The sequence below is a fragment of the Hemitrygon akajei genome, chromosome 16, assembly GCF_048418815.1.
Source record: "Hemitrygon akajei chromosome 16, sHemAka1.3, whole genome shotgun sequence".
NCBI classification, from domain to species: Eukaryota; Metazoa; Chordata; class Chondrichthyes; order Myliobatiformes; family Dasyatidae; genus Hemitrygon; species Hemitrygon akajei.
In genome coordinates, this window is record NC_133139.1 from 24,382,441 (window position 1) to 24,395,455 (window position 13,015).

General features: G+C 39.1%; 1 protein-coding gene and 1 pseudogene across 2 annotated transcripts in view; one reads left to right on the forward strand and one right to left on the reverse strand.

Annotated features, from left to right (window-relative positions):
- The window catches only part of LOC140739834 (insulin receptor-like), a 217,277-nt gene that overhangs the window by 194,506 nt on the left and 9,756 nt on the right, over positions 1 to 13,015 (forward strand). For both annotated transcript variants that reach the window (XM_073068421.1, XM_073068422.1), the window contains 7 exons: positions 5,318 to 5,414; positions 6,458 to 6,525; positions 7,505 to 7,734; positions 8,219 to 8,329; positions 9,008 to 9,167; positions 9,783 to 9,912; positions 11,187 to 11,321. In XM_073068421.1, coding sequence (XP_072924522.1) covers positions 5,318 to 5,414; positions 6,458 to 6,525; positions 7,505 to 7,734; positions 8,219 to 8,329; positions 9,008 to 9,167; positions 9,783 to 9,912; positions 11,187 to 11,321 — 931 coding nt within the window. The remainder of the gene's footprint in view (positions 1 to 5,317; positions 5,415 to 6,457; positions 6,526 to 7,504; positions 7,735 to 8,218; positions 8,330 to 9,007; positions 9,168 to 9,782; positions 9,913 to 11,186; positions 11,322 to 13,015) is intronic.
- LOC140739835 (elongation factor 1-alpha 1 pseudogene) lies at positions 2,140 to 3,724 on the reverse strand (annotated as a pseudogene).

Here is a 13,015-nt window from a genome sequence, read left to right on the forward strand (position 1 = left end):
TTTCTTGTATGTCTGTCTTCATTCCATATCCAAGCACCCCCCCTCCCAGCCCCAAACTTTCCACAGGCATCACTCGCTCCATGACTCGCTTGTCTGCTTGTCCCTCCCCACAGATTCCCCCTCCAGGCTCTTATCCCTGCAACTGTGCTAAGTGTTAGACTTGCCCCTATATCATCTCCCTTGCCACCATTCAGATCCCTAATCATTCCTTCCAAGTGAGGCGGTCCTTCATATGTGAATCCATCGGTGTTATTTATTGCATCTGGTGCTGCCAGTGTGGCCTCCTTGATACCAGGGAGGCCTGATGCAGACTGGGGGATCAGTTTGTCAAGTACCTTCAAATCTCTCTGTTGTATCAGCCTGGATCTCCTGGTGGCCAGCCATTTTAATTCCACTTTCCATTCCCACATCAACATGTCTGTCCACAGGCTCCTCTACTGCTTAGACACAGATCAGAGGAATTGCACCTCATCTTCTGCCTCCACCCTGCAACCTTCCCTTTATTCCATGTTCCATTGCCTTTTCTTATCAGACTGCATCTTCAGCACTTTGTTACTTCCACCTATCACTCGCAGCTTCTCACATCATTCCCCCTCTCCTCCTCTCCACCCCTTCCCCCCTACCCTTTTCATACTGGCTGTCCACATCCCCTCCCATCACTTGATGAAGGGTGTCAACCTGAAATGCCAACTTTCCTTTTACCTGCCTGACCCACTAAGTTCCTGCAGCTCATTTATGTGTTGATCCAATAATAAAACTCAGTTAAGGGACAATTAAGGAAGGGATGCAATTGAAACAATCTCTTATTACTTGAGGAAAAATACAACTATTTCTTTTGATAGTCTCTCAGCATCAAGGATGGCTTCCACTACTTTTTGGTGGTTCTGGAGTGCTTAAGGAGGCCATTGTGGAAACCATAGAGTCTTTCATAGGAGCAGGTAACAATGAGGTGTGCATTTATTGGGATGGTCAACACCTTCTGTTGCTTATACAGAATCCATGTTTACTCCTAATGCATGAACAATACATTACTGATGACACAAAATTGGTGAGTTCGCCAATTGTAAGGATACGGACACTGCGAACAATGTGGATTGATGAAGTCAATGCGCAATAAAGTTAGTAGGTGGAGTATAATATGGAGAAAATGTGTGTTATCTACTTTGAAAGGAAAAGATACTAGGCAATCTAATTAATGCACGTAAGGCAACAAGTCTTGTGAACCTGAAGTAGTTTCAGAGATGTTAGTTTAATTTCCAATCCCAGAGGTTTGGAAATCCACACATGTAAAGCAATTATTGAAAAAAAGGAAGGAAATAGAAAGCTGCAAACTGTAGGCCAGAAAGCCTAACATTTATCACTGAGGAAAGAATGGGAGTCCTTTACTTAGGAGCTAATGGAGAAAATATAGAAATTCATCAAACAATAATGCTGGGACAATGCTTAGGTTACGGCATAAAGTGTCGGTGCCCCCATTTAAGGGCTGGTATTCTTGCAGAATCAGAATCAGGTTTATTATCACTGAGATTTGTTGTGAAATGTGTTGTTTTACACTAGAGTGTAGTACTAAAAGAATTATGTGTTATAATAAGAAATATATATATAAAAATAAGTAATGTGAAAAGAGAGCAAAATGGTAAGTTGGTGTTCATGGACTGTTCAGAAAGTACTGATGGTAGCAGTGAGAGGAGAAAATATTGTGGTGAGGGTTCTTCACGATGAATGCCATCTTCTTATGGCACCACCTTTTGAAGATGTTCCCCATGGTGGGGAGGCTAGTGCTCATGATGGAGCTTTTATCCTCTGCAGCTCTTATCAATTCTGTACATTCCTAGGATGAAGGGGCTGATAGCTGAAAAAAGGTTAAGCAGGTTTGGCCTGTACACATTGGAGGGTAAAAGCATAACAAGTGATTTTATTAAAATGCACTCTTTGCAGAATTGAAGGGGTGGAGTCTAGAGGATAATTCCCCTAGCAGAGGGTTGTGAATCTTTGTAATTTTCTTCTTTTTCTTTCTGGTTTTGAATATTTATTAGTTTTAAATCATTACACAACCAAAACAGCTTCTAATTAGTGAAAGGACATTTGCAATTACACTGCTAACTTTGGAATCTACATTTAGAATCCAACATTCCTTATCCTTCTGAATTTCTTTCGATGCGTCTTAGTCAATATCCAGTCTCTTATTAATATACATATTTGGCTGGTAATGAATAAACATTTTGGTACAAGTCTCAAGGTTTGCTGGATCTTGGTGGCCAGTGGTAACATTCACTTCTTGATTAATACTTTAGCAGCAGCCTTGGTGGTTTTTGTAGTAATATCTTTCTTAGTAACTGACTTGACAACACCAACAGCCATCGCCTGTCTCATATCACGGACAGCAAAGCGACCAAGAGGTGGATGTTCAGAAAAGCTCTTGACACACATGGGCTTAGGTGGTAGCATGTGAACAATGGCTGCATCTCCAGACTTTACAAATTTGGGGCTATCTTCCAGCTTCTTGTCAGATCGACAATCAATTTTCTCCTTCAGCTCACTGAACTTGCAGGCAATGTGAGCAGTATGACAAACAAGTACTAGGGCATAGCCAGCCGATATCTGACTGGGATGGTTCAGGATAATAACCTGTGCAGTAAAATCAGCAGTTTGTACTGGAGGGTCATTTTTGTTGTTACCAGCAACATAACCCCGACGGATATCCTTAACAGAGACGTTTTTGATGTTGAAACCAACATTGTCACCAGGAAGAGCTTCTGGCAAGGCTTCATGGTGCATTTCCACAGATTTCACTTCAGTGATGACTGGATTGGGAGCAAACTGCACCAACATGGATGGTTTCAGAACACCTGTCTCAACCCGACCGACTGGTACTGTGCCAATGCCACCAATCTTGTAGACATCCTGGAGAGGGAGACAAAGAGGTTTCTTTATTGGGCACTCTGGAGGCTGAATGCAGTCGAGAGCTTCAAGCAGTGTGGTACCAGAGAGGTTTTCATTTTTCCTGGTAATTGACCAACCTTCGAACCAGCCCACATTCTGACTTTGTTCTAGCATGTTGTCGCCATTCCAACCAGAGATGGGAACAAATGCTACAGTTGCTGGGTTATAGCCGATCTTCTTAATGTATGTGCTGACTTCCTTCGTGATTTCATTGTATCTTGCCTCGCTGAATGGGGGATCAGTGGAGTCCATCTTGTTGATACCAATGATGAGCTGCTTGACATCCAGGGTGTAGGCAAGCAGAGCGTGTTCCCTTGTCTGTCCGTTCTTTGAGATACCAGCTTCAAACTCGCCCAAGCCAGCTGCAACTATCAGCACAGCGCAGTCAGCCTGTGAGATTCCAGTAATCATGTTCTTGATGAAGTCTCTGTGTCCTGGGGCATCAATGATGGTGAATGTAGTACTTTGAAGTTTCAAACTTCCAAAGAGAGATGTCAATGGTAATACCACGCTCACGTTCAGCCTTCAGTTTATCTAAAACCCAGGCCTCTTTGAAGGATCCTTTGCCCATCTCAGCAGCTACCTTCTCAGATTTTTCGATGGTTCTCTTGTCAATTCCACCACATTTGTAGATCAGATGACCTGTGGTTGTAGATTTGCCAGAATCGACGTGTCCAATGACAACGATGTTGATGTGTGTCTTTTCCTTGCCCATTTTTTAACGTTGGAATGAGTCCGTTAAGATGCAGCCGCAAACCTCCCTTCAGCAGAATCAGAGACTAAAAGGCATGAATCTTTGTAATTTTCAAACCTAGAGGACTGTGAAGGCAGATATTGACAGACATACAAATGCAAGGAAATCATGTACTATGGGGGAAGAACAGGCGCATGGCGTTGAGACCAAGATTGCATCAGGTGTGATTGGTGGAGGTCTACTCCTGCTTCTGTTATCTTGTATACAACAACTTTCATTTAACATAATGGCATAAATGCAATGAAGTGAGCCGGTGCTGTAGAGAATGTTATGAAATAAACATTGACCAAGCCACACCAGGAAATTATACAATTCCTAGCTAAAACATTGATCAAGACTTGAGTTTTAGCGAGTATGTGGAAGTACGTACATAGGCCAAAAGGTTTAGAAAGTGATTTCCAGTTGGGTTAAGGAGGGAAAATTCATACATGAGTTTTTGCTATCAGTTAAGTCACTTGGAGAGAACTTGTTGTTAAGGATACTTGGTATAGCCCTGTCTGTTGTCCTAAAGAAACAGGAGAAAGGAGCAATGATTTGTTTTACTTAAAGCATGCATTTCCCTCTAGCTATTTTTTTTATCTGTCCAGATTTAGGTTTTAGAAACAGCATAAAATGTTGAACAATCTGATGAAGATGTTCTTTAATTTTTCATTTTCTTTTGAATTAAAAATTTTTTCAATCTCTGAGCTGACTTGACCAAAGGCTAGGAAATTCCCTCGTTAGATGTTCTGTGACACCAATTATATCTGCAAACGTTCATCCTCAAATGGAAGAACTGAATTGGTAATTTAGTCATATTTGCCAAGTTCAGTGATGCTCCTGAAATTCTATTTCACTGATTTCAGTAGAACTAGATTTTGGAAGTTCAGTTAACATACAGCTGCTGCTACGTTGTATAGTACTTTGCTTGTAACAGCATGTTTATTTGCTTGTACCATTTCCCATCAGATTTAGAAGTGGTAAGGGAAACTTGCTAAGAGATGTACCTGGATACACTGAAGTTAGTAGTATTTTCTGATAGGTTGGAATTTCCCTGGAAAAGGTTTTTTAAAAAACTTTCTTATTTCGTTCATTTTTCCTTAGTGCATCTTAATTGATTGAAACTTTCCTCAGAATGGAAATATACTTAATAAGAAAAATGATTTTTAATTGGTCCTTAAGAAATCTGAACCAATAGTGGTTTTTGACTCAAAAATGCTGGGTCAGCATCTAAGTTACTATTTTGGGTTGAAACCCTCCATCCAATGTTGGATTTGCAGTACTTGCAGATTTTTGGCTTTTATTTACTGTAGTTATTGACTTGATAGATTGACAATTTGAACCTTCTAAACAGTTACATGTCAACATTTCTGTAAGTTAATAATTCAGACTAATCACAACAATACTGCAGGTTAGCTTGGAACAGTGATGATGTTTTACTGATGAGCTACTGGAATTGGCTCACCATCTCCGGTATTCACTTTACTGAAGCCGGCCTCCTTGGTGAATGGAGGACATTTGTAAAACAATTGGATCCATTCGTTAATACCTCTCCTTCTCACCTGCACCATTATATAATATGTTTCACCACATAAAGTTTTAGCCTTGCTATCTAGTGAATATTTATTTTCTTGCAAACAGGTCATAGTAGTGATATTTACAAGATAATTGGGCCATCGATCCTCGCCATTCTGCTCATCGTCGTAGTTCCAGTTGTCTTTTTGGTGGTAAAGAAGAGGTAAGGTTGCATCAATTCTTCATCTTTGTGGTGTTATCTTCAAATGTATTATTTTTCATGCCATCCTCATTCCTTCTGTCCATGGCACACATCACTGTGCAGCAACAGCTCCACCTAAATGATCAGGAACATACAGTGCCCATTCTGTAATGGTATAGCAGCAGTGTTTGGAGACATCAGGGTACTGTTGCATTGTATATTTTGAACACGATGTTCTGGAGTACCACAGATCGATAACAATAAAGAGCAATTTTGCAGCCTTAATCAAACTGGCAGGGTCATACAGGAAAAGTCTGTTTTCTCCCCATGTTAGACTAACTATAACAAATCACTGTTTGCCAAAAATATATACATGAATAATTGTAAATTTAATTTTATATTTTAATATTGGCAGATTTAGATAATTAATTTTACATAAAAGTAAAATTAAAGCAGCTAAAATAGTGCCCGGTTTCTTTTGGACTCAGTACAGCATGTTATCTTTCTGAATCGCACTGGTATACAAATTGCATCTTCATGCAGGTTATTATGACCTGCAAGGATGAGTTTCATCATCAGAATGCCATTGTGTGATTTTTTTTGCTGTCGCTGTCTCTAATTCCACTGCTATGATATGCTATGTCCATTTTTTTTAACCACTTCCTACACTCATAGACATCTTGCAATCTGCCTACTGCTTAGTGTAGAGAGTGGGGCATTATATAAAAGCTAATCCAGGAAGAAAGTGAGATCTAAATAGAATGGAGGGGTATAATGTTTTTTATTTTTATATAGGCATATGATCTTGCACTGTGAATACAAATTGATAGCAATAATTGCCCATTATTAATAAATCAATGCCCTGATAAAATGTAAATCTCTTATTTACTTTACGTTTGAAGTGAGTAGATTTAGTGTGAGTTGAAATACTGAAGTTATTTAACTGAATAGTTAAGAGAAAATAGATTGTTTAATCAGTTGTGAAATAACAGTGTGGTTTAGTCATATGAAACTTTTTTTAATTAATCTAAGTGTTTTATTGTAATATTCTTTTTTGTTTTCAGGCGAACAGAATTGCCTACAGGAATGTTTTACACTTCTTCAAATCCAGAATACATTAGTGCCAATGATGGTGAGTGCCTGAATTCTAGAGTTCTGTTTCTCTCTGTCTCTAAGATTATGAAAAATCGGCTACCATGCCTCATCTTGCCTCTAGCTTCCACATGCTACAATCTTCAACATTTGCTCCAACTCTTTCAAAATCATCATTTCCATTTCCCTCCATGGAGCTTTATTCTTATCCTCTGTGAGCTCTGCATCTGGTTTGCACTACCATTCAGTGAGAGTCATCCCCATTCCTTCTTTTGTTACCACTGAGAACACAGCTTGTGACTACCACATTTGACCTCCTTCAGGCTACTGGGTAAATTCAGATTACTGGTTCAAATATTGGAAGTAAATTGTCAGTGTGGAAGAGTCGAAAGCCAAACAAGGCACATCTCCCATCTAGCTCATTGAGATCTGCTTCTGTATATCCCTGTTTTTGTTGAACCAATATTTTGTCTGATTCCTTTCTTGATTCTGTGTAATTTTCTATAGCTCTATATACCTGAGAGATCTCTATGTGCTTCATCTGACACCAGTTAGCTATCTTCTTTTTAAATAGCTCCACCATTGCCAGATGGCCTTAAGTTCACTAGCTGCGAGTTCTGGAATTCCCTCTGTAAATGCTCCTCCATTCTTTGTCACCTCATTTTAAACATTTTAAAAATCCTGTTTTGTTTTTTTTACTAGTTTGCTGGCTGATGTGGCTTGGTGGCAAGTTTTGTCTGATAATGCTTTCGCAAAGTATTATCATAAATGCTGTTTTGATTTGGCAAAGTAGGTGGAGTAGCATTCATTTGCTTTGTGAGGGAGTGCTCTTCACTTTAATGTGAAGAGCTGATTTCCAAGTTAAAATTAGCTTCATTCTGGTTAATTTGCATTTTAGAATTTATTATTTTTCAAGATGTAAAGAAAGTTAATACAAGAGCCCGTATTTTTGTGGACTCTTGTTTATTGTTCCATTCAATTGCAATGTTACTAATTGTTTCTAACATTATTCCTTCTAGTCTACGTTCCAGATGAATGGGAGGTTGCACGCGATAAAATAGAGCTGCTAAGAGAGCTGGGGCAAGGTTCCTTCGGTATGGTCTACGAAGGGATTGCAAAGGATATTGTGAAGGGATACCCAGAAACTCGTGTGGCGGTGAAAACTGTTAATGAGTCAGCCAGTCTTCGAGAGCGCATAGAGTTCCTGAATGAGGCCTCAGTGATGAAGGCATTCACCTGTCACCATGTGGTATGATCCTTACAGTACTCCTTTTCTTTTAATATATCCTTAATCTTATTGTGCCTGCCCTCCTTCCACACTCCAAAGAAGTCCCAGGTATGGAAATTCAGACAAATGAGTAATGTCTTCAAGGCTTCTCACCAAGATGTAAAATAATGAGCTGATGATTAAAGGAATATCTCTCCATCTGCCTCACATTCACTCACTGGTCAGAGATGGATTGAAATGTTGTGGTAGGTATCAAATTCCAGACTGATTCCTAAGGAAGTGAAAGTAAGACCACAAATAATGTAGTCAGCTGTTGGGCAAAGGAAGCCAACCAGCATCTTGAATGACTAAATTGGCGTACAACACATTTTCAATGAAAGCTTGAGTCGATGTGCAAGTGTTAATCAGAAGTATCACCATAATAAATCATCATGCAGGGTTTTGATAAAAGATGTAATACGTTATTCTTGTTGAATTGGAGTTGAGCTGAAGTTTTTCTTTGTAGGTCCGTTTGCTTGGTGTTGTATCAAAAGGGCAGCCTACACTGGTTATCATGGAACTGATGGTCCATGGCGATCTAAAGAGTTACTTGCGCTCATTACGGCCAGATGCTGAGGTAATATTTCAACCATATACGGGTTACTTAAAACAATCGAAACCAATGCCATCAAACTGCTTGTGTTATGTGCCCTGATGTTAGGTTATTAGCATTTAAATGTAATTTGGTGCTGATTGAGTTTTAGACAAATGAAATTTTAAGAAGTTATGTGTAATCTGTAATTTTTTTAATGTTACGCCTTTGGATTCTAACTGCAATGTGAAAGGAAGTGCTTTCTAAATTTATTGAAAGAGATTGTTTTGGGTTGGTGAAACACTGTGTATATGTGTAGAAAAAGACAAAAAAGATAAACCCAACACATAAGATTTTTCAGAAAATTGTGTCTGAGGAGCTAAGTAGGGGAGAGTTGTGACTGTGGAGTTATTGTGAGAGTGGGGACTATGGAGCGAATGGTGAAATGGTACATAGCAATAATGGACAAGAAATAGGAATAGGATGGAGCTTGCAGCGTGCAGTGAGGAGCTTTGGGAGAAAACAGGAGTGGGGAAAAATGATGTAATCTAGGAATGTCATGCATGTGAATGAAATAATTCCCAGCATATTAACTTGCTGGTATGACCCTTTTATTTATTATCCTCAATCAGCAGCTTGAGTTATTTGGAATCTTCTTGTTCTCTTGTATCTATAAAGAAACAGAATGAACCATTAAACTCTGACCATTATCGCCCCTTTCAGGTTAACCCAGGCCGCCAGCCACCCACCCTGAAGGAGATGATCCAGATGGCAGCTGAAATTTCAGATGGAATGGCTTACCTTAACGCAAAGAAGTTTGTTCACAGAGATCTGGCTGCTCGGAACTGCATGGTGGGAGAGGATTACACAGTTAAAATTGGAGGTAGGGTTTGGTGTGAAAAGGACCGCAGTACAAGGCTAAAGAGGATTCAGAAAATAATCAAGCTGATGTATTTCTGAATAGAAATCCATCACCCTCAGTTGGTCCGGATATCTGGAGGTCCAATCTATGGTCTGTGGCTGACTCAGAACACCCCTTTGATTTTAATTTTAATTTCAATTTGGGATCAGCAATAAATGAGCTTATTGTACTATCTACACTACCTCACATTTTGTGATTGCAAGATAAAACAAACAACCCTTAAGATGTGTGAGTTGGTGGATATAGGTTTGTGGAGTGGAGAGATTTCATTCTATTATACCGTGATCTAGATGACATAGTTTGGTTTAACTATATACGAATGAGCTAAATATCCCTTTATTTCTCTGTAACTTAGAGCTTTTAATTACATGCATTTCTGTATTTATATATGCAGAAAATTTGTGTAAGAGTCAAAAGATCTGTTTGTGTCCATTGATAAATTTCAGTCAGGCTGTTTCACTCATGAATAATGCCATTATTTTGAGGTATGGTATCATTTGATTTATTGCTGTACTTGTTAGGTATATGCTGTGTGTAATTGCTAGCTGACATGTAATTGATTTTATTTCAATAAAGATTTTGGAATGACCAGAGACATTTATGAGACAGACTACTATCGTAAAGGTGGAAAAGGGTTGCTGCCTGTGCGATGGATGGCTCCAGAATCCCTGAAAGATGGAGTATTTACTACATACTCTGATGTTTGGTGAGTCAATCTTAAAGTAATTAAGACTGCAGTATAAAAGCTTAATTTTGCCAGGATGATCATGTTTGGCAGAGAGTTAAATTCCAATGGGATTCTTGGGAGGCAGTGCATTAAAAAAATAACATTTATTCTGTATCATTATGTGAAATGGAGCAACTAGTCTTTGTAGACTTTACTGTAACATTTTCATCCAAGTTTGATTGCCAATGTTATTTATTCAGGGACTGTGGGTACTGTTCACAAACATAGTATTTATTGCCAGTTCCTTTTTGTGACTGACCAACTCTAGAGTCATATTTGAGATCAGAATGGGTAAGGATGGCAGATGCCCTTGCTTGAAGGACTTGGTGAACCAGATGTCTTTTTACAACAATCCATAATAGATAATAGGAATTGAAGTTGGCAATATGGTCTTTTGAACCTACTCACCCATTCAATAAAAAAATGTCTGATCAAACTTATCCCTCACTTTTTCTGTTTTTCATAACCATCGAATCTTCTACAACCCAGGAATCTGTTTCAGGTTTCAGTGTATTCAAATATGCAACCTCCACAGCTCTCCAGACCAGTGAATTTTAAAGATTTTACAACCCTCAGAGGGATGATCTCGACCTTTAATGAATGATCCCTTACTCTGAAAATATTCCCCCTTATTCTAGGTTTTATCCCATGAAGGAAAAACCGCAACCAAGATATGCTCATTCAAGTCACCTTGGATGTTACATGTTTAAGGTCACTACTCATTCTGAATTCCATTGAGTGTAACACTATTTTAAAAAAACTACAAATGCAGGAAATCTGAAGTGTATACAAAAAAAAACAACAGAAAATGCTAGATATACTCAGCAGGTGAGACCACATGCGGACGGTAAACAGAGCTAAGATTTCAGGTCGAAGAAGTTAGCTCTGTTTTTCTTCCTACAGATATAGCCTGACCAGGTAAGTATTTACAGAATTTTCTGTTTTTATAGTTTTTTTTGTACTCCAGAGGTCCTAGAGCTTAAAACAGTGGGCAAAAGAATTGAAAGGAAATAAGAAATTTCTTCATTCACTTTTTGAACTCTAGAATGCACTGCCTTACAGTGTAGTGCAATCAGATTTCATAGTAGCTTTCAAATTTGTAGTGTTGTGAAAGAACCCGGTGACGTTTTGGTATGCTCATGCACGAAGGCATTGAATGTCATCCATCGATGCTTTAAGATTTAAGAAATTTTTATATAGATTGGAACTTCTTTGCTCAGTTTTAAACTATGTGCTTTTGTGTTCATTGTTAGGTCATTTGGAGTTGTGCTTTGGGAGATCAGCACTCTAGCAGAGCAACCATACCAAGGATATTCAAACGAACAAGTTCTTAAATATGTGATGGATGGAGCCTATTTGGATCGGCCAGAAAACTGTGCTGATAGACTGTGAGTCTGATTTAAGTTTATATTTATTGTTATCTTTCTCATCATCTCATCAACAGGTAGTTACTTTGGGCTTAGTCCATCAGCAAAGACAGTTATAGTGCCTTGACCATTAACCTATCAACTGAGTGAGCCAACCCTGGGGTTTATCTGATTAGTGTATCTTTATGATTATTCTCTTACTAAGGTTGCAATCTTCAGCAAATTCATTTAATGTAATTTCCTGCTTCCTCTCCCACAGTCTTTCTCCATCTAAGTTACCCTGAACATTTTTTTCCTTGTCCTTGTCACTCATCAATTTTTCTTTGCTTCCATTCTTCTCTTAAGCATAGTTTTCTTTCAGCAGGGGAGGGGCGAATTGGTAACTTGATAGTCACGATTTTTCGAAGTTTTAATGCTTCTGATACTAAAAAAATTTTCTTAGCATTGCTCTGGAGTGTCTCTCTAGTTTTTGTACATGTCCTGAGAATGGTGCAGGAAATGGCTAAAAGAGAAGTTCATTTTATGCTGGGAATTGTAGTTACTTTCTAGTTGCAGTGAATGAGCTGTTAATATGGACAATGGATTTTCTCCTGTGCTATTGGAATTATGATATTGTTATGGCACGTGGAAGGCCATCCAGTCCATTGAGTTATTAGACCATAAGACATTGGAGCAGAATCAGGCCATTTGGCCCATCAGGTCTGTTCCATCATTTAATCATGGCTGACCCATTTCCCTCTCAACCCTATTCTCCTGGCTTCTCCCCACAACCTTTCTTGCCCTGACTTAACAAGAACCTATCAACCTCCACCTTAAATACACCCAATGATCTGGCCTGCACAGCCTCCTATGGCAACAAATTCCACAGATTCATCATCCTCTGGCTAAAGCAATTCCACGATGATTATTCACTTACTAAGGGTGCAATATTCACCAGATTCATTTAATGGGCGTCCCTCTGTCCTGAGGTGTGCTCTTTGGTTGTAGACTTCTCCCATTATAGGAGACATCCTCTCCACATCCACTCTATCTAGGCCTTACAACATTCAATAGGTTTCAATGAGTCTTCATGAACCTTTTTTGAACCCTCTCAAATGTCAGCACATCCTTTCTTTGATAAGAGGCCCAGAACTACTCACAACACTATATGTGAGCCCTCAACGGTGCCTTATAAAGCCTCAGCATTACATCCTTGTTTTTATATTCTGGTCTTCTTGAAATGAATGCTAACATTGCATTTGCCCTCATCACCACTGACTCAAGTTAATTTTCAAAATCCTACGCAAGAACTCCCAAGTGTATTTGCACCTTGGATTTTTGAATGTTCTCCCTGTTTAGAAAATAGTCTACGCTTTTTTAATTCCTTCTTCCAAAGTGCATTACAATACACTTTCTGACACTGTATTTCACCTGCCACTTCCTTGCCCGTTCTTCTAATCTGTCTGAGTCCTTCGGTAGACTCCCTGCTTCCTCAATACTACCTGCCCCTCCACGTATCTTCGTATCATCCATAAACTTAGCACAAAGCCATCAATTCCATCATCCAAATCATTGACATACAATGGTAGAGGATGAGTTCCCAATACCAACCCCTGCAGAACACCACTAGTCACCGACAGGCAATCAGAAAAGGCTCCTTTTATTCCCATTCTTTGCTTCCTGCCATTCAACCAATGCTCTATCTATGCTAGTATCTTTCCTGTAATACCATGGGC